This window comes from Limulus polyphemus, unplaced genomic scaffold, assembly GCF_000517525.1.
Source record: "Limulus polyphemus unplaced genomic scaffold, Limulus_polyphemus-2.1.2 Scaffold1857, whole genome shotgun sequence".
Lineage (NCBI taxonomy): Eukaryota > Metazoa > Arthropoda > Merostomata > Xiphosura > Limulidae > Limulus > Limulus polyphemus.
Window position 1 is genome coordinate 58,392 of NW_013667467.1, and position 23,325 is coordinate 81,716.

The 23,325-nt window shown below is 31.5% G+C and overlaps 1 protein-coding gene across 1 annotated transcript in view; it reads right to left on the reverse strand.

The window, feature by feature from the left end:
- Positions 1-435: 435 nt before the first annotated feature.
- The window catches only part of LOC106465173 (E3 ubiquitin-protein ligase rnf8-B-like), a 39,119-nt gene continuing 16,229 nt past the window's right edge, over positions 436-23,325 (reverse strand). The window contains exons 4-9 of the mRNA XM_013925375.2: positions 21,019-21,546; positions 15,084-15,308; positions 8,772-8,930; positions 6,347-6,557; positions 4,509-4,694; positions 436-536 (exon numbers count right to left, since the gene is read on the reverse strand). Of these exons, the coding sequence (XP_013780829.1) occupies positions 496-536; positions 4,509-4,694; positions 6,347-6,557; positions 8,772-8,930; positions 15,084-15,308; positions 21,019-21,546 (1,350 nt within the window). The 3' untranslated portion in view covers positions 436-495. The remainder of the gene's footprint in view (positions 537-4,508; positions 4,695-6,346; positions 6,558-8,771; positions 8,931-15,083; positions 15,309-21,018; positions 21,547-23,325) is intronic.

A 23,325-nucleotide genomic window follows, 5' to 3' on the forward strand; every position in this document is an offset into this window, starting at 1 on the left:
TACATTAAAATAAGTCTAAACCAAGCTTCCACAACCAAAAAAAACCTTTAGGGACTTTTTTTTTTAAAGTTATGGAAACAACTAAAGCAAGTCACATTAAATATTTCACAGCTGACTGGAGTCATACATAATTATTTCTTTCTTTCTAGACAACTGCAATTGATCAAAGGTGCAGAAAACATTAAACCACTTTCAAGTTTCTTTAGATGACGAGAGCCCGCAAAAATTTATTTCTTAGTTGCTAGACAATCTTAACAGCCTATTACGATACAATGAGTTGACAGACATATGGTAATACAGGTTTATGAACTTTGTTAAGATTTACTGCATGGTTCTGTTATACATGATTTTCTGCTTTCATCACACTAATAAGTTGTGTTCACAAAGTTTTTTGAATTAAACAACAGGAATGCATTATGGCCATTCTATTTCATATAAATGTTCTGAAAGTATATTTATTGAAAAAAATCCTTTACATTCTGTTTATTTATAACATTAATAATAAGGACAACCATTTGCCCAGTGACCACGTCTTCCTGAAACAAGATAGAAAAAACAGAAAATTAGTAGATAAAACAGCAAGCAATAAAGTACAAACATGTTCAACTTTTAAAAGGAATAAAGTTAATTGCCCTGCATAACAACAATTTGCATACTAAAATGGTGATGAGTTGTCACAGATGTGAGATAGGGAATTCCTATGCAAGATGCTTAACACCTATATATTTTTTCATGGTAATTTTCAACCTTCAACAGTGCAACGCTACCATAGATTCTTATGGCTGGAGAAATATGATATTTCTGAAAATAAATGTTCATATAAAGAGACTGTTACATGACGTAGAACCAAAAGCCACATTGAAGAAGGGATATGTCAATGTTTTCAACCTTCAACAGTGCAACGCTACCATAGATTCTTATGGCTGGAGAAATATGCTATTTCTGAAAATAAATGTTCATATAAAGAGACTGTTACATGACGTAGAACCAAAAGCCACATTGAAGAAGGGATATGTCAATGTTTTCCACACAAGTAGAAAAGCTCACATAGAGAAGTGATTAGGACATCAAAAGGCTTCAAAAACTGTACCCAAGCCATTAAGAAATAATGCCCTCATTTTCAATGTAAAGGTTTGGTTACAAAAGATAACTGTTTTTCTGGAACTGCTTTGTATTTCTGATGGTAATTGATTGCTCTCTATGAAGTTCAGTAGAATTTTGATGTTGATTCTTTCATTAAGTTTTCCTATTGTAATGGTTAAGCTTATTGGTCAAGTTTTCTGGGTATTGTGGCAACATGTCAGGTTTGGATATCACAATCACTGAAGCTGTTTTCCATTTTGATGGTATGTTTTGAGATCATAAGACTAAGCTTAAAATGTTGGCTACCAGATGTGTATTTTTATTGATAACTTTTTTATGGCACATTTGGGATGTTATCCTAACCAAGGGAGTTGTTTTTTTATTGATTTGGTGGTATGTGTTATGTCATATATTATTATATAATTACGTTCATGAGTTGTGTTGTCTGATGTTTGTGTTATGTTAATGTCTACTAGAAATTTATTTGTGAACTTGTGTATATTTTCTTAGATTTAGTTATCTACTGATATTTTAAAGATATTATTTAAAGTGAGGTGATTTGGGGTGAGAATGTGTCTTTTAGGTGTTGTAGGAAATTTTTTTATTTTGTTCTGTTGTAGCTGCTTAGTTATAATAAAAAATTGTTTTGCATTTAATTGAATCTGCATATTGATTTAATGTTTGCCCAGAATAAGTTTGGGTTAATGTCACTATCTATGTAATTACCAAATTTTCCCAGTTATTTTGCTGCTGCTGTTTGATGAATTGCTTGACCTCTGCTAAGGTTTTATCACAATCCGTTTTAATTTGATTAGCCTTTGTTTGTATGTATTTCCTTCTTAGTTTCTTCTTTCCTTTTGTTCATTATTGCTTTGTTAATGTTTTAGTATAAATTACTGTTAGGTTTAATTTTCAGCATTAGTTTTTTTATGATTTCTGATATAGCTTTTGTGACATCAGTGGTGGTAAGTGCTCGGGTTAGTGGTTTGTTATTGTAATTTGTTGTCTAGTTCCTGGTTCAATATCTCAAATTTTGACAAGTTTTCAAGGTTTAACTTAAATGAAATTCAGCATTAAATTCTAGAGGGAGCAGTCAATCAGTTTCAACTAATTAGTTCTTTGAATTTTAATTGTAAGCTATAGTATTCATCAGTGTTCTTCATTTTTGAATTAGTGCTTTAATTTTACATAAAACTTAAGCAATTAAAATTTTCAATAGTATAGAGAATTGCATTTATTGTAAGCCAACACGTTTGGATACCAAAGACAAAACAAAAGTTTAGCAAAATCACTTGAACAAAAGTACTATCTTGGGTTTAAATTAATATTTACAATTAAGGCTATGTATTTACATTCACTTATTATCAGAATGGTAAAGATTTTTGTTGAAACTATTATTTTCTTAATTTTGCTTTTTCAACCTGAAAACAAGTCATAATTCCCTCAAAAATGTCCTTAAAATATTGTTGTGGCTTAAGCTTTAAAATATCTAGGTGTTTGTATTGTTGTCTACAGAGAGTTCTAGAATCAAATTGATGTAATGAGCATGTGAAATCTCAAATTTTTGGGAAAGTTGTAGACAGAATTGCAACAAAATGTATATAAGCACATCAACATTGTTTAAGGGGGTCACTGAGTTATTCGGTACAATGTCTTTAGAATTAGAATAAAGTACCCACAATCTATTGTGGGGCATCAATGTATGACCAAGCCCTTCCATTATTATCAATTACTTCCATAGCTATTGTAAGCAGGGATCCATATAATAATAAAAAGAAAAAATAGAACACTTGCCTGTGGTACCTGAGCATGTGTGCCGAGCTTGGTGCCATTAGCTTCTAAAAAGGAGTATGAGCACAGTTTTAAACACATTGCCCTAAGATCTGAAAACCTACTCGTAGACCCTCATCATGCCTCAGTAACATTCCAGTCATGTTTAGCCCTCCTTGGTTTGGGATATATATATATATCACATTAAGATACCCTTTTGCTACCCTGATTCCAATTGCCATCTTTGGCCCAAAACTGTGAGAGGAGTTTGCAGACAAATGAACAAATTCACACATAACATGAATTAATATGGTATACTGAAGTAACGTTTATAGTAACCAAGCATCATGGTAGATTAATCCTAGCTAGGAATTTTAAAATATGCTAACAACATATTTTTATTGAAAAAAAAAGTAAAATACGTTGGAATAAAACTTAAAAGTAGTTTTTATTTCAATGAGAAATTGAAGGACAAAAACTAAGGATTCTTTTTTTTAATTCCAGAAGTTTAGTTTCAAGGGACTCCCCTAAAAATCCAGTTTTGCAGGTCTGTATGAATCACACATTTGCTTCCATTACAATCAATGAAGCATAGTAATTTGCAAATCAGTATATTTTCATACAACAGATTAATTTTTCAGTATTTGAATTATATTAAAATACTGAGTACATCTCTCAATGCACACGATTATTTAACTCATTAGCAAGTAAAAAAAAAAGCAAGTTATCTTGCTAAGTTTCATCCTGCCACTAACAAACAAATTATTTAGATTTTCTCTAAGTGTGAACAATGGCAACATTGTTGATTTCATGTTTTTACATCATAGGTAAGTAAAATTTTAATATCCAGAAAATAAAATAAAAATAATTCCTTATAGAAAAGAAAATATTCGATTATGAAATATTATAGAATTAAATAAATAAATGAATGAGTTACATTTTTATTTACTTCTTCATAATGTACATTTTATAGTATTTGGGTCATTTTCCTAAAATGAGATTGAATGTATGGATTCTGTATGCTACTTACTTCATATGTTTGAATCGTGTTCTGTTTCACTGACATACATATATATCTGTGTGTGTGTGTGTGTGTGTACACACACGGGAGATGAAACTGGTACTTCAGATTCCATGAATATTGTACTGTTCTTCATTCACACCACACCACCAATTATGGCTTGTATGTGATGGATTGCATTTACAATTTCCATGATTAAGCTATTCATACACTTCTCAACTTCACATATTTTATCCCTGTGTAATTATTAAGACATCTAACAGCTACTTAACTTGAATTAGAAATGATTGTATTAAATAATTTCAAAGATCATTTTCACATAGAAACATACAGAACAAAAACTACTATTCCTAAAATATCACCATTTTCCAGTTATTTAACAAATGCTGTATGTTATCTAAAACTGACATGGTCTGCAATAACATGTGTATAAAAAAATTTACCACATACAACAATTATTTTCAATTATAAAACTCTACTATGTCCACATTCCACAAAAATGAAACTAAAAGACAAACATGGAATATTAAACCTAGAGTATAATATGGTTGCTCTAAATGAAATGAAGCTATATACATTAGCACCTAAAGGTGATCCTTAAAATTTTATAACTGAAAAAAAGAGAACACATTACCACAGTTGAAACAATGCCCATATCCACCATAGTATGCCCAAGAATCTCCAGAAACTGATGCATCTGAATCAGATCCCAAACTGTCACTGTCTGAGTCAGAGTCGCTGTCTGTGATGACAATAACAGAATGAGCCCCTACTGGTAATGCAGTTTCACCAGCAGTACTTTGTTGTGTTTTTCCTTTCTCTACAAAATAGCAAATTTCTGGTTACTTAAACTGACACTTTTAGTATTTTAAAGATAAAATTTGTTTGTTTCTTTCAGAATTTTGTGCAAATCTATATTAAAAACTATCTACAACTAGTCAACAGCATCTATTGCTAACTCTTGATTCACTGTTACCCTTATGGTGCTCTCACAGCCCAAAGTGCAAAGGGCAATTTTGTAACAACAGGATACAAACCTCAGATTTATAGTCCGGATAAGCTAGCCACATTCAGATCAAAGTAAAAACAAAATATCCAGTACAAAAGTAATTTTTCTTGCTAGTTTTATACCATTAAAATTATTTTAATCTTTTTTTAACATTTGCATTTGTTTCAAAATATGGACCTCTAGTTAGAGTTTAAGGAATCATGCCTCAAATTTAATATACCTTATTATCACTGTTAGTTTTACCTCTTAAAAACTTTAAAAATCTGTACACAAACAGTTAATTTCAAGACTTATTTTAAAAAGATCACATAATCAGTAACAAAAACATCTAATAAATTCTTGCCTTCCATAAATAGTTATTTCAGAATGCATAACAAAGAAACCGACATTAAGGTATACATATCTAAATGGGACAGAATGTATTATTGAATACTTACAAAAAAAAACTGTACAAAAATTTTGTACACAAATAAATAGTTTTGGACATACTTATTCAGATATATATTATTTTATCCATGACAACTATGTTTAAAATGTATTCACTAAGGAAACAAAAGTAATACTGTATACTGAATTTTGCTGCATATGAAAATATTAAAATTTCAGTAACTAAGGTTTTTAAATACTTTTTCCTTTCCTCTATTCAATTCAGTACAGATTTGATAATGTGTATAAAGTTGATTTAGTTATGTATTAAATGTATAGTTTTGTCACAGAACAATATCTGGGTTTTAAATAGTATAGAATGAATGGACACTGGAAACCAACATGCTTTCTAAAAGGCGGCACCATCATACAGTGGATGAGTGCAGACCACCAGGCACTTGTCCAATTGCCTAGTGAGCCAGTCTGCCTTTGCATGTCAGACTGTATGACTGGTTATCTAGCACTTGTGTCACATAAAAACAAACCAAAGGGAGCAACTGACATTACTTAATAACAGTAGTTGTGTCTTATCATAACCTGGACATGGAAAACTGATTATCCATTAACTTTCTTGAGCAGTATATTTCTCGTTTGAACTTCATACAGATAATAATAAAGATAAAATTATATATGGCTTACTGTATAGAATAGGCATAGCTGTTTACTAGTTTTAGAATGATATATTGATAATGTTAGTAGATAAAAGAAAGCTTCAAATTAAATTCATTAGAGCACATGTATAAAAACATACATAATCAAGAAACATAAGCGACTTTTGAGATGGATCTAATCTAATTAACACACTGCAATATATTTAATATAATTATTATAATATTTTAGATACACTGATTAAAGTGTTTTATCTTTCTCACAACAACTGAAGTTGCTTGAAACCTGCTTAAAAACAGTGCTTAAATTTTTAAAGAAAATTCAATCAAAACCCAAGACAAGAGGACAAGAGATACATTCTATAATATCCTTTTATAATATTTTTTAATTGTTCATTCTTCCAATATTTAATTGTACAATAAATATACTTTTTGCTTCTCGTTCTTTCAAGATGGTATTTCTTCTTTCTTGAAGCTGGGGATTGAGTTTGGTAACCATACTATCAATAAAACTATCTACAACTAGAGCTTTGGTCTGAGAAACAATGCGAGTGCGACAAATTGGACACTCCTTTTTCTTCTTCTTCCATTCTTCAATACAGCTTCTGCAGAAGGTATGTGAACACTGAAGAGTTGTTGCCTATTGAAAGTTAAAGCATTTGAATCATTAATGGATACTCATGTCAAAATCATAAAGGTTAAAAATAAAAAAGAAACAAACAAAAAATATGCTTAAAACAAGCAACAATGTCAAGTTTAATACATGTACAAACATCTGCCTTAAAACAATTTACCATAACTGTCAAATTTATCATCAACATTTCATTTCACAGATTTACTCTACCATGAAAATATCACGTTTAATATCAACATCTTCCTCACACAGATTAACTCTACTATAATAATATCAAACTTAACATTAACATCTACATGTTACAGGTTAACTGTACTATAATAATATCAAACTTAACATCAACATCTACATGTTACAGATTAACTCTACTATAATAATATCAAACTTAACATTAACATCTACATGTTACAGATTAACTCTACTATAACAATATCAAACTTAACATTAACATCTACATGTTACAGATTAACTCTACTATAACAATATCAAACTTAACATTAACATCTACATGTTACAGATTAACTCTACTATAACAATATCAAACTTAACATTAACATCTACATGTTACAGATTAACTCTACTATAACAATATCAAACTTAACATTAACATCTACATGTTACAGATTAACTCTACTATAATAATATCAAACTTAACATCAACATCTACATGTTACAGATTAACTCTACTATAATAATATCAAACTTAACATCAACATCTACATGTTACAGATTAACTCTACTATAACAATATCAAACTTATCAACATCTACATGTTACAGATTAACTCTACTATAACAATATCAAACTTAACATCAACATCTACATGTTACAGATTAACTCTACTATAACAATATCAAACTTAACATCAGCATCTACATGTTACAGATTAACTCTACTATAACAATATAACAGAAAAATATGGTAAGCAAGATCTCAAGGACATTGAAATGGCGAGACCATTACTCTAGAGCCAGATCCCAGAAAATGTTCCACAATTTAGGAGCTACTTATGCCTATGTTAGCAATTGAATTCAGTTACAATTGGAATGAGCAATGAAAAGAGGAAGTATTATGGGAGAAAAAGTGGAATTGGACTCCTGTAACTCACAAAATTCAGAGAAATTGAGCATGATTGACTGACTGACCAACTGACACTTAGCTTTTATGATTGTGGTTACTCTGGTTATTTTGGTGTATTAAGTTCACTGTGTTACCACAACTTTGAAACTTGATTAGTTTACATACACGTATGTGTTACAACTAGTTACGTTACATAAGTAAGAAATAGTTCATTGAGCTGTAGGTCATTAAAGAAGGAGAATAAGAGGTATTACTACCGAGAATTTGGCTTGAAAATACTATAGTATATCTTTAATATAATAGTATTATTTTGAACCTTAACATCCACGATTCAATAGCTGTTTACAGTTTCAAAATATTTTTGACCATTTTGGGGGGTGGAAACCTATTTCAGAGGATAAGTTATATTTATTATCTCTAGTGGTCTGATATAATTGATGTGTTTTTATTCTTTTTTTTCTAAGCAGATATGTTTCCACAATTGCTGCAAACAGTGAAAGGAAGCATTCACTTAAGATGTTGTGGGCTTTTGGCACTTTCATCTGCTGCTACTGCTTTTATATATATACCAGGTAAGGCATGCAAATTGAGGCTAAATCTGGTAGGTGATGTATCCTTATCCTACTTTTTGCAGACACCTCTTATAATTCCTTACCTATAATTTATAACTTGATGTTATTGTTTGTGTTGCCAATCCTACTGCATTTGTTTGAGCCTGTTCTTCATAGTTTAAACACACACATGTACGTTATATACATATTCATATAAGCACATATAAATAAATAAAAAAAATAATTATAGTTTTAATAATTGAATTTAATTCAAAACTGCACACTTTATTTTTTTGTCCATAAATTTGCCATATTTAATTAACTCTTTTTTTGTTTGATATTTACATTATTCACTACAATTTTACTCATCTGATGATGATCAGAAAACAATTTTTCTTCTTCTTTTGGATTATTTAAAGTATTTTAGCCACTGGAAGAAAAAAAGTCAACTAGGGTGGTATGACAAGTCAATATAATGTTAAAAAAGTAGTTTGTTTTGGAATAGAAGGCTACAAGATAGCACAACTATTATTTTAAGTGTCAGCACCTACTGGAAAGAATAACCTCCTTATGTTTCATATATACTCACCTCAACGAAGAGCTCCGAACAGATGGAACACATCAGCTCATTTTCAACAAGGTCACTAAACTGGTTTTGAACGTCTTTTTTGGCTTTTTCTTGCTCTGACCTCAATTCTTGTAACTGTTTCTCTAACAGTTGTGTTTTAACTTCTTTTTCTGCCAACTCCTTGTATAAAATGATATAACCATAAAAATCAGTTTCATAATATCTTACAAACTGTTTTATAACAGAAATCAATATCAACAATCTCAACCCTTGATAATGTTAACTCAAACAATAGTAAAGAAATACATAAAACTGACTTTAAAATGCTGCATAGTTATTTTCAGCTATGTTATTTAACAGATAACAATTTTTAGTTTGCGTAACACCTAAAGTTATAGAGTATTAAAAAATATTTAAACATGATTGAGTCCAACTTAGATTTATAATCCCAAAACCAGATCTGGAAATAATGATTTTGTTTTCGTTAAACATGGCTCAGATTAAATATTCACCACTTGTGATCTATTAGCAGAAGCCTAATAAATAAGTTCAGTAACCAAAAGTAGCATACCATGTACCACATAGCAAATTTTGGAACTATTTCCAAGATAAACTATGATCAAATATTTATGAAATAATCAATAACAGCCAGTAATATGTCTACAAAAAAAGGACCATAAACACAACTAACCTTATTCATATAATAACATTTAAAAACTACTGCTGTTTAATTACAAAAAAAAATATTTTTTTTAAACATCTGCTTACTTAAATAAACCCAAATATGATGCAAATGAAATTGTGATTAGCGGCACTGTACTGTGTTAAGACTAGTTAATTACATCTCAACACTTTGATACTATTTTTAAGCATCATATTGCTCAGTACATAAAAGTAGGTTAATAAACATCAGGACTTTACAATTTTTTTGTCTCTTTTAGTTTTTCTGGTATGGCATCAGTGTTGAAACAGCCTATGGTTACATACATTCATTATGATAGAACCACACAATATATAACATTTTTTACTGATGTATAATCTCCACTCTATTCATTTCGTCACTATTTTTCATTTGCCCAAACTGTGAAAAAAAAACATTTTGCTTTTGCTTAAAGGAAAACTTATCACACATGGCAAATGTTTAATTTGAATTGTAACTAAGAAAATAAAAATGGATAAGGTGAAGTGTAGTAGCTTAAGTTTAAGCTATACAAATAATAATAAAATAAAAAAAAGAAACTCATAATTTAGCAGAACTGAAAACTAGCCATACAACTGTAAATATTGAATTTTCATAAATTCTTAATTATTGCTTATCTTTTGCTTTATTCAACTTCTGGAATTCTTAATTTTAATAGAGATATTTGAAAGACATCTAATGAAACTCCTAGCCTTTACTGTAGTGTTCTTTAATACAAGAGGATAATCAGCTGGTGGTGGATTCAACATATTTCTTCACAGTGGTTGCATTTAATGCACAATTGTGCATCCTGGATGTAAAAAAATAACTCATTTTGCATTCCCTGGCTCCATAAAAATGAGAAAGGGACACAACAGTAAAGTAAGATAAGGAGATTGATTCTTATGAAGGAAGGGCCAATGTATAACATTAAACTAAACACAAGATCAAAACCTTCACTAATGAAAACAGGTACATGTTCTGACTTTAAGTATGCACTTGTTACATGAATGAGGGTACAATGGACATTTTTTTTCTACAGCTACATCTGACCTTTTAAGTGCATAATAACACTGAGAATATTTTACCCCGTTAAAATGTATAATTTTTGCTTCTTTTTTTTACTCTTTAATTTTTGAATTTATATTTTAGTTGATGTTCAATATAGGTTTTAAGATGACCCAACAATACCTATTTTGTAATTTAGTTCTGGGATCTATGTTTTAGATCAATCATGAAACAAGTTATACAACTGATAAAATCCAGACTCAGTACTTACTTCTTTATACAAACAGTTAAAGTTGAAAATTGATTTGTATCAAGTTTGATTTGTAACCTGTAGAATTGTTGTGTTAATAAAAATTACTTTAGATAATAGTTTTAAACAAAATTCTGTCTTATTTCATATAATTCTGGAACTGGTTTTAATTGAAATATTTTTTTTATTTTCTTAATAGTTAGATTTATTTATTTTATTTGAATTCAGGTTTGAATAAAAAGTAAATAAAAGTAAAAAGTAAAAAAGATGAGATGTTACTCCTCCAAGTTGAACCAACCAACCCAAATGTGCTGTCTCCCGAAGGAGGAGAAGACGATGGCTGTAAGAGGCTTGTTGGGACAAAGCCAAATGAAAAAAAGAAGCATTTGAGATGTCCATCTTGGTCATCCTAAGTCCTGGGGCAAAAAAATACCATAAAGTGAGAAATTCCTCGTAGGAAAATGAGGGAAGAAAAGAAACCGAATGAGACATGAAAGTAAGACTCAACTCCTATCTATATATTCCCTGGGAAACACAAAAATATGAGAAGAAAAACCTGGAAAAGGATGAGAAAGCCACCCAACAGCAATTGTAGCCATTATGACTAACATTACCACAAACCTTGGAGGAAGTTAAATAATGGGAACAGGAGACATTGGAGAAGGAGAGTTAAAAACAAAGGTTAAGGCTCTCTGACAGAAATCCCAGTACTCAACAGTTAGCCTCAAACAGAGGGCAAAGGTTCATAAACCAAATGAAATAGGTTCTAGTAACCTTGAGCCTATAAAACAGTTACCACTAAGACTGACAGTGCCAAAGTCTCTGAGTGGTAGAAGGATGAATGGCACGAGGAAGGGGAAGTGGTAACAGAGAGAGGTGAAGAAGGAGCAGGAGATATGGAAAACCACTAAGGATACAGCAAAATCAGTGGCATGTAGCCCTAACATATAACATCAGAGAAACAAGCATACCAGTAAATTATACAGGTGGATGAAAGGAGCCAGCAGAAAGCCTAAGAGATATAAGAAAGACAAAAGCAATCGAGTAACAAGGGCATCACACCACAACTAACTCTAGCAAAAGATCAACCAAATAAGAAGTAAAAATGTTGAAGAAGAAAAACACACCATTGTGGAAAAGAAGTGAATGAGCATTTGTGAAAAACCCCACAGGAGAATGTTGGATTACCAACAAAAGAATATTAAAGAAAGAAAAATAATGAAAAAAACAGTAGTGGGTGTAAGATGAAGTTAGGAAAACCTAAGCCTAAATAACACAAACTAAAATCAGAAGATCTGATCCCCTTGGTTTGAAAATATCCCAGAGTTTAGGTGTCAAACATAAGCAATACAGCACGAAATCATGCTTAGTAATATGGGATAACAAAGGAAGGAAGACAGGGCATGCATGCTCCAAAGTAGTGGGTAAAAATACTTGAATATGTAAACAAAACATACCTAAGAAACCTAGTCATGAAATCACGAAAAAAAAGCTGAGGCATAATCAAAACAATATGTGTATGAGACAAAGGTAGGTGGGAAAACAAAAAAGTAAAACCTCTTCCATCATGAATGAGAAGCATAAGCAAAGGTATATCAGGGACAAAAGAAAGCTCAGACTGCATGAAAGACTACACCACCCACTGCACAAAAGCTATCACTTCTCCAAAGACAAACCTAACACCAATGTAGTTGATAGATTTGCGAGAACAAAGTTGTGTCATTAGACACCAGCCAACGTGGAAGTTACTGACTCTGAAAATTTCATGAGTGAAAAAAATACACATCATGATACACAAGTGCCAAATTGAAAAGTGATGGTAATGCTCTACAGTATAAAGGGAAATCAGCTGTGCTAGGAGGGTGTGTCACATTCCTTTTGGTGAAGGAAATATACTAATTTACATGCTACAGTGCAGCTATACTAGGTGTAATCACATGAGGGTAGGTGGGAGCATCAAGGCTAGTGATGAGCAAAAATTGCACATATAGATGGCGGCTATTATGTGTAAGGTAAGGCACTGTATTGGAAAAAGTATTATTTTCTCAGTAGAAAAATGGATCAATAACAATTTGGCATGGGTCAACTGATGAAACTGACAGTAATCATGCCTGTAAAAATACATAATTGCTATATTTTTATTTCTTCATTCTCACACTAAACCAGACTGCAAATTAAAGTAGCATTATGATAAGATTACGTGGGTAACATCAGATATTAATCATCTTATTAATGAAATATTAATCCACTTTAGACACTATTTATCAGTGAACAATGAAAGTTTTAAGTACAGATGAATTTTAGTCTTTTGATTATATATCAAGACACAGAGCAGTGTGTCATGCACCCAAAACAACCTGCTGCAGGACATACTGTGTGTTATTAAGAGGAGTGACAGTTTAGCGATTTTCTACCTACTGCATCTCAGACTGTGGTAATCCAAACTGTCACATATTTTCAGTGAATGTGCTCTACTGGATTTACTTCACATACCAAATTTCAAGGCAATCCATTAAGAAATACTGGAGATATAGCATCTCCAATTTCGATTGAGTTTCTTCCTCTCTTTTTTCTTCACAACAAAAGTATGGAAATTTTATTTGACATAAAAACATACTTAACTTTTATGGATTTTTTTAAATTTGGTACATTGATAGATCTTTTCAACCTACATTTAGGAGTCTCATTTGGTATAAGTCACATGTGCAAAGTTATTAAACAAATTATTAAATTTTGATGAAAACTTTGGTGCATGCCTACGCAAAAAGTCACCTGAGCTATCGGTCTAACATTTTTATTACAGCTTCACCTAAGATTAAAAGTGGACCATTTTTAATTTTTTGTCATTTGGATTAAAGACAGCTGATTTAGAGCAGCAAATCTATAAGGTGAAAGGACGTGCAGATACATAAGAATTGGTTAGGCCAAGCAAACTAGATTAACAGTTTGTAGCTCAAGTTTTCAAAACAATCATACTGGTGGATGGTTATTATTGATTATTCATTGCCAACTTTTCATTACATATTGATTAAATTTTATGAAATTATCCTATTTAAAGAGAGTTTATTTTATTTTACCCACCATCATGCCCCAAGTCGAACAAAAATGTGGCCTGGCTAACTAATGTATGAGTATTTCTGTAAAACTTTTATCAATGCTGTAAGTGTAGCTACTAGTTTGGCTACCAATTTTGATGTCATTCCTATCAGTCTCACACTCAATCCTTTTTTGGTCACACAGTTTTTATTAGATTCCTTATTGTATTATATTTAGTTATCATAAGACATGACTGAGGTGACATTTTCGTTTTTGGTCAGATAGCAGTGACAGCTGGTATTTCCGAGCCTGCAAAGTCAGTCATGTGCTATAGTACAAACAAATGTGAAATTTGACAGCAATTTCAGTCTTCTATAGTAAAGAAAGATATAAAATTTTAAATTTTTGTGGGAACGTTAAATATAAAAGAAATGAAAACTGTATTTCTTAATGCCATATTAAATACTCTGTATTATAAATATCCTTGAATTTATTTATTTAGAGATAAAATGTTATATTATTTTAATTCTAGCTGCTATTGACAGTATGTTCCCCTATACAGCCATGTAAGTTTATAATATTCTATCATTGTGAGGAAAGGGTATTTCCTTTTCAAACTTCCCCAGTGTTTAACCAGTTTCAAGCTTCTTATAACTAATGAAATATTAAAGTGTCTTTGTTTTTTGACCTAGAAGTGGTAGAGCTGTTTATCTATAAATGTGGAAGTGAAAGAGTTAAGGAAAATAATTATCTTGTGTGCTTGGGAAATAGCACCTTTTTTCTTGGAAAAAGATACTTGAATGTGGCTTGAAAGCAACTTGTAGAATAACTCATCATAATTACTTTATGCAGAAGGAAGCAGGTATGTGCAGTCCTGCTTATATAATATATAAAGGTGTTATTTTGCATCCAAAAAGATAAACCTTTACCACTTATATCAGTGTTGTAACAATATGTTCCTACATTTTACAAACCCAATAAAATGAAATTCATTTATTTCATAAGCTTCTTAATAGGAACACTTCACTTGAAATGTTTAATAAAAGAAGCAAGTTATTACAATTTCTTATGTAGTAAATGCTCCAATCACTCAAATTTATTATCACTGACCCTTAAAGAGGATTAAAAAAGAATAAGTTTATTTGTTTGCTTTAGTGTAAAGCTATCTACAAGGAGCTATCTACACCCTGTCCACCATAGGGAATCAAACCCCAGATTTAGCATCATAAATCTATATACTTACTGTTGACCTACCAAGGGACAATAACAACAAGAAACATCTGTGTAACACAGTAGTAGTACATGCACTTATAAAGTAAGTCTCATGAATTTATTGAAATAAACTATAATGTTTCCTCACCTTCTGTACCATTTCATGCTCTTTTTTCAACCTCTCTTGTACATCTTTGTCTTTCTCTTCTAAATGTTCAGCAAGGATTTTCTCTGAATAGTCTCTCTCATCTAACAGCACCTTCTGCTGAACGGCCAGTTCTTCTTCTAATTGTTTTTCATTGGTGGATAACCTTTCTTTTGCATTTTTCTTTAGACCCTCTTCAAGCTGTTCTCTTTCTTCGATTACTTTTTCCTGAAGTAACCAAAAATGAACTCTCAAATCTACCTGTTTTACTGAATAACCAAAATTGATTATTATCAAAAGGAAGAAAAAGTAAATACTTACACTGCTGGTTCATATACTGTGCTCAATACAAGAGTTTAAAGTTTCTACAATAAAGTTTTTTCCTTCTGAAAATTACAATGTACGTCTACAACATAAGGCTATGAGGTAAAGTCACTTAGTAATCACTATCTCAAGTTTCAAGTGGCACCAGTGATATAAATAGTTTTCTAATAAACTGAGAAAGTGCTAATGGAAGGTAATTTACTAACACTTCTTTGTCAATAATTACTATATTTCAAAAAATCTTCAACCCTTTGCACTTAGCCAGGTATTAAACTTTTGTTCATCTTTGTTATAACTTACACAAAAGTGTAATTTAGAATTACTAAAACTGATACATCAATTATTGCTCACATCAAAAGTTCACAAAAATAAAAAATAAAATAACATCACCTAAAATTTAAAAGTCATTGACATACACTAAAGAAACTAAGTAAAACAAACAGAAAATCTAGTTTTGGTGCAGGATTTTTTCAAGAAAAGGAAGATTAAACTGATATTCTGAGATTAAATATAAAAGAGAATGCACCTGTTTGTCCACAGAAATACAACTTGAAGTTGAAGAGAAGAAGAAAGTTAACTGGTTACTGAAGTCTGGTCATTCTACAGTATTAAAATAATGGAAGCCTTTCCTGTTAATTTTTAGAACCAGACTGTAAAACAACCATAGAAATATTTGAAAGTTATAATTTTCCTAAACTGAAAATGTATTTCCAAACTTACTTGCCTCCGCTGACACTAATAGCTATTTCTCGATCATTATTTTTGCCATCTAATGTTGTGTTTGCTTGCTCCAGTCTTTATATACCCCACTCGACTGCCCTCAGCAATATCAAATTTGCAGAACTTTATGCCGGCCCTCACTTGCCCTCTATGCAGGTACTGTATATAAGCACTGTATGCAGACAATAAAATCACTTTTTCGAGACTTACCTCATTCCGGTCACTAACACTGGCTGTTAGTGGGGACGAAGGGAGGGAGAGTGTCAGCAGAGGTAAGTATGTTTGGAAATATATTTTCAGTTTAGGAAAATGATAACTTCCACAACATACATACCTCCACTGACACTAATAGCTAGAATCCCACACTGAGAAGACAGAGGAGTCGGTGAGGAAAGATCATACAGAAAGCATCTGCAGAGAACAAATATGTACCATGAGGTAGTGGTAGCAATGTGGGGAACACCACACAACATACAGAACAGGTATGCTCTTTACCCAGAACTACAGAAAATTTAAAAGGGTGGAATATAATACAAGTATGATGGTCTAGCCCCGACCAAACAGCCGAGGTTCCACAACTCGGGTTGGATTTAAGGGGTCATGGCACCCATATCCGACACTGGTAGCCAGGGAAGTTGGACTGCAGATATATATATACATATATATATATCTTTGTGATAGGATCCCTACCAGTAACCACAGAATGATACGTTTTGAACCACCAGATTTATGAAAGAAAGAAAGCAACACCAAAATGAACAATCCATCTGATTAACCTGAAGAAGTCCAAAAGGCAACATCCCAGGTCTGGATTGATGGGATCATATGCCATACTCCACCAAAGTCCAGAACTCTTACAGTCTGTATTTACAAACAGTTGTCTTTACTCCCCACCAAGTGAGCAAGGAGGATTCTGCTTACCCATGGAATTATGGAGAGGATGTGGAACACTGTCCCACCAAGGACCAAAAATGGGACTGTGTCGTGTTTGGATTTAAGAGGAGATAGAGGACCCCCTGCATGAACAACATAAGACTTGACAGTGTTCATAAGAGGGTCCAAGAACCAAGTGCCAAATCTGGAATGGTTTTACGAGTAGGCTCCCAAGTAGGTTGGTCCTGTTTCTTCTGACATCTGGGAAAAAACTTCCAGGGACCAAGGTAGGAAGGTCCCCAACTTCGTCCTCTTCTCCAAAGGTGGAGAAAATTCAACACTCTGAAGGAAAATCCTCTATCCACCACCTCAGCAACTGGAAACTGGGTGTGGTAAAGAGTCCTGAGCTCCACTAGTAGAAGTAAGGGGCGAACATAAGTGCTGGGGAGTCATGAGGAACAGGTCTCCGAAGACAGTGCATCAAGTGATCCATGTTCCCTAATTTTAAAAGCAAACTGATCTCAACTGATTCAGCTCTAAGATCAACAGGGACTGGCAAATCCCCTTTAGCTTTACTCATGATAGTCCATGAGTAGCAGTCCATTAGAAATATAGTAATATGATATCACCATCTAGAATTGCATCCAGATGGTCTTATAGAACACCTCATCTCGACAGTGCCTATTGCAACCAGGAACTGATATAAAGGTTGGTAGTGCAGAATTTAAATACAAGCATACCCGACTGGGCAACACTCGCCACTGAGTGGGATCCAAAAGAAATCAAAAGGGATCCTAGAAGAGAAAAGAACAATAACTGTAAGACAGATAACACGTTACTCACCTCCCTGTTAAAATCTAGTGGAGGTAGTCAACACAGCCACTGGAGGAAGATGAAATACCATCGAAGAGGAAACCGCCATATCGTGAAGGTAATGAGATATGAACATATTGGGAGAAGTCCACATACTGGCCCGCAAAATATCTTCTAGAGATCAGTTGAACTGGGCAGCCAAAGACATCTAAAGGTGTCAAATCTGGTGAGAGGTGAAGTGGAGCATATTGCAATTGTTAACAGATAAGCCCTTAATAGGCAATATGGATCAACTTCCAAAGCCATCTGGTTAAAGTAACAGGTGATAAATCCCTGGACACTACAGGATCCCAATGAATATAAAGTCTGTTCCAAGGGCCTTGAAATGGTTCCATACAAGCCACATAACATCTGAGTGTCCTGATGGGAAATAACAAATGATTTGGGTCTGATCTACAGTAAAGATTAGAAATGCTAGGTAAATGAATAGAAGAAAAATATTTGTTTCCTTCTCTGGCAGCGAGAGCTTTTGGAATAAATGACTGGTCAGGATAGAGCAAAATGTAGGTAGAATGATAGAGTCTGCTGAACATGAAAGGCAAATAAATCAGAACAACGACGTCCAGAAGCTAACAGCAATAAAAAATAAACTTTGAGGGAAAGTTTATATAATGAACAGGAGGTCATGGGTTCAAAGGAATGACGTGGTAAAGCATGTAAAACAACCCTAATTTCCCATTGTTGTCTTTTTTGTAATTATCATTTATTTATTTTATTAATAATTCAGTGGTTTATACATATATTTTAATATTTCTTTATAATGTTTTCTCTTAATAATATTATTGAATATATTTCTGCCACATGTTTTATCACACATTATGTTGCTTTGTTACTTTTTAAATCTGTGTTTTTTCTAAACTATTGGTTGTGTAAACTTTTTCTTAATAGCCAATGTTGTTTTTATAGTTATAATGTTTTGAATTCACTCTACAATTACAGTTACCCCTGTTAAAGATGCAGTGGTTTATACATATATTTTAATATTTCTTTATAATGTTTTCTCTTAATAATATTATTAAATATATTTCTGTCACATGTTTCATCACACATTCTGTTGCTTTGTTACTTTTTAAATCTGTGTTTTTTCTTTAACTGTTAGTTGTGTAAAAACTTTATGCTTAATAGCCAATGTTATTTTTTGTAGTTATAATGTTGTGAATTAACCCTACAATTACAGTTACCCCTGTACTGCGTATGCCACAAGATTTTACCTTGTTACATTCAAAATTTAATTAAACAATTTTACTATCAATGTATACCAATGAAATTAGCATTAAAAATTACATTATAGTTCAAAGTTTTATATTATCTAAGTTTTAATTCCTTTATTTCTAAAGAAAACCTAAAGAAAAATTCTTAAACTTCAGTTAGTTACTTCACAAAGTTTTAATGTTTGGCCTTTTTTTTTAAAGTTGAGAAGGACTTGAATACACTTAACCTTCTATATATATAGAAAGAATCTTCTAGGTTAATTGCTCTGTTTACATATTCTCTTTTCAAGTTCCTTAACGGATGTTGGGAGAAAATAGAAATTTCTTGGAACTCTTAACAGATGCCATGCCCATTCTTTATGCATACAATTGTGATTTCTCAGCCAATTATACTTAGTTGAGTTAGATGTTTGTAACCAATAGAAAGCCACATTTTGAAATAATATTTCCCAACAGTTATTTTAAAATTGGTGCAAAGAATTCCATAGAGATCTTGTCAAACTCTCTTCACATTGTTGCTGTTTGTGTCATCGCTAGCACTTTAGCATTATTTCTGTTAGTTAGATAGACAATTAAATTTTATTTAGGTTTTAGTTTTATATTTTAGTTAATGATATGACAGTTATGTTTCAAAATACATATTAGAAAGGTTTAATATTTTTTTAAAATATAAGCTAAACTGCCTCATTTTATCAGGCTTAGTGTAGTAGGCAAATGTCCTAATGTTCTGACGACAGCTAAAGTCTCGCTGCCAAGGACACCTGGAGAGCACCAATTGACGTGTCCAATAAGTAATAATGCTAAAGGATAGGAAAGGAAAAAAAACATAAAAAATAAACTTTTTATGGAAAAGTAAAAACATACAATTAAGAATATAAACTAAGAAGACTTTCAAGATAATTTGAAGTAAAATTAAAAGGTCTGTAAGTTTTCTATTTTTAAGTTGAAACATTTCACTGCACAATATGTTGATTATATTGACTGAAATATTCAGTCTGAGTGCAAATAACAAGAATACAAAATTAAATTTTTAATTAAAATATTTAACTAAAGCAACCTCATTCTTTGCATACAAAACACTTCTACTCTTTTAACAAAATCTTACCAATTGCTGTGAAGATATATTAAGAAAGCTCAAAGTCGTTATAAGTATTGTTGAACTGTGTATCATTCTCCATATGAGAAGTATGCCAAATAGGTTCAAACCATAACCACAGAGTTAACTTCATGAGATTAAAAGTGATGATGGAGTTTGAAAAAATACTGAAATGTTTGTAATTGAAGATGTTTTTAGTATTATTGTGTTTCTAACATTTCCTGTGGTTTTTTTCGTCATCTTTTTCTCCAACAATTACAAATGTGTACCACTCCTTTATTTCTGGGCCAGTTGTCTTGAAACTTAGAGGGCACATATATTAATCAAATACATCTAAACACCTCTTATAAATTTTATGGTTTAAATCTCTTTTCTGATTTTAAGGGATCAAAGGTCCAAATCACAAACATATTTTTAGCATGCAGTTTCCTTATATTTACATCATCATCATCATCAATTAAAATGAAAGTTGGTAAAAAGATACATTGCAACCAAAAATTACATTTAAAGTTATTGCCACTGATAATAAATCTACTCACACAGAAACTGACTGTTCTATGTATTATAAAGTCACAATTTAGTATGCTCCAATATAACTTTCTCACGAAGTCTCAAGTTGACACCATATTAAGTGTCCAACCTTCTGAAGTATGTATGTTGTAGTTCATATATACTGTATATATGAACTACACATATACTGTATTATGAGTATCTTACCAAATAAGGTATATAGGGTGAAACATATTACAATTGCTTGCAAATGTTGACCTTTATCGTTTATTCTACACTTTTATAATAAATTTTTCTTTTCAAAAGTTATTGAATATACAAAATAATCTACCTGTTTTTTCTTGAGTTTCCTCTGAAGTTGTTGTTCTGTTGTCTGTAGCTGCTGTTCCAAATCTTTCCTTATCTCATTTTGTTTTTTCAAAAGTTGTTCCAGTTCTTCAAGTTTCTTTTGGAGGGTTTCCTGCTCTTTACTCACACATTCACATTCTCTAACCCCAGTAAGTTCCACACTTTTTTCAAGTAAGACTGTGGAAGTAGGTGCATTTTTATATTCTTTATTGATCTTCTGATCAACTTGTTTTGGCTGATAATCAAGTGAAACACTGTTGACTACAGTTTCTGACCGTCTACACTTGTTTTCAGTGCACAAACTAGAAATGTCAGATTCTTTCAAACTGTTGTGATCAATATTTTGAGCACTGTTTAGTTTGTCAGAGCTACTATAAACTTGATTCTTAGTTAATTCAAAAGGATTTTCTTGCTCATTATTTCTGTCTTCTTTACTACAAGGTCCAGCTGAAGGAGTTGGTGAAACCTCAATAGATGAGGTATTAAGTCCTACTAGGCCAGTGACTTCACGCTGCACATATATATATATATATGAAAAATAATACAATCATCAAGTGTGAATAAATACAATCTTTTACTATTATACTTTATATTTTGTATTTAAAAACAAGGATGAATGAGGAAAATACAATATTATTTTTCCTTACATACTTATCTGTAAGATGGTCATTAATAAACATTCTTTCTAGCTTCACATAAGTACTCAAAACTAGTTCCCAACTCAGAAACAAAACCAAAGTATTCTAACATACCATGTCAAAGAAATGACAGAAACTTGGAAGGATTTTTAGTCAACATCAGGTACACATACAATGAGTATAACATCCTTTTCTTAGATACTCTTTAAGGTACTGAATATCCTAAAACAATCATAGCATCACAAGTTGGAGTAGTTACTTGAAAAATAATCTTTAGAGAAAATAAATTTGTAACAAGACAAAAAATCCTCATTGAAAAGATCAAGAATAAACATTTCTCTCAAATTGTATTGTCAGTTTACTCAACAGAAACATTTGAAAAACTTCTTTTACTTGTGGGCACCAAGGTAATTGAGCAAACAATCTAAACTGCACAAGAAGTTGAGAAAAACCTATGGAAAGCTTTTAACTCATCACAGAGTTCAAGAAATATGGCTAGGAATAGAAAATTAAGTACAAAAGGCTTGATGAAATCATAACAAGCAATCAAGTGTCTTTTAGTTTAATATATATATAATTAGATATTTTTATAGGAAACTTAAAGTATAATATAAAAATTACAGCAGTTTCACACCAACAAAGTGAAAAAATTTGAATAAGATTTCATATTAAATTGGTTTATTGGAATTTTTCATAACAAGTAAGAATTTACCAAAAATGTTTTCATTTACTGCAACATTAAGTGATTATTAACTACAAACCATGCATTAATGTATTCCAAAATGAAAAAAAAAAAAAAATGTTTTGGCTTTTATTTGTGTCAGTCTGAAAATGTTACTGCTTGTTATTCTGCTTTATAACATGAAAATGTTTCATAAGTGACTATAAAGTTGAGCTATATTTCCCTTTGTTCTCTATCAAATTTTACATAACAAAATAGAAATAAAGAAATTTGATGAAGCATTGGAAAATATAGGACATTTAATGACTTGTGGTAATACTCAAGTATTATTAATACCATTAGAAAGTTCTCAAAATTTTCTGTTAAATGGTAGTTTGTGTTTGTATATTTAGTGACTACAGAATTTTAAATCAGTTTCAGCTTATACAGAAATCTTGCATTCAACTGACTTCATTCTCTACAATGGACAGGTTAAAATGAAGTAGCTCCAAAAGTTGGTATCTTTTATCCTTCACTGTAAGAAGTGGATTAATGAATATATAAATAAACAGGTAGGTGGCAGGATGTATTTAGTCATCATGAACTGTACTGTGTATTGTATGTAAAAAATATCAAGAGGTTAAAAAACTTCATGCAACATTAAACTTGTGATTTATTGTTATAAAAAATCATTTATAAACAATCCTGTGTCTTTTTTATGGTACTTTCAATCAAAAAATTATTGTGGGTATCCTGAATATGACATACAATGATTAATTAACAGTGACCAAAAGTGTACCGTATTTTTCGGTGTATAAGACACACTTTTTTACCTTAAAAATGTGATGTCAAAATCTGCTTGCGTCCTATACACCGAAGGTATGAATAATATATATATGTATATATATATACAATATACACAAGCCATGTGTAAATATATTTAAATAGGCATGCATAGTTTAGTTCAATTGAATGTGTTATTTTTAACAAT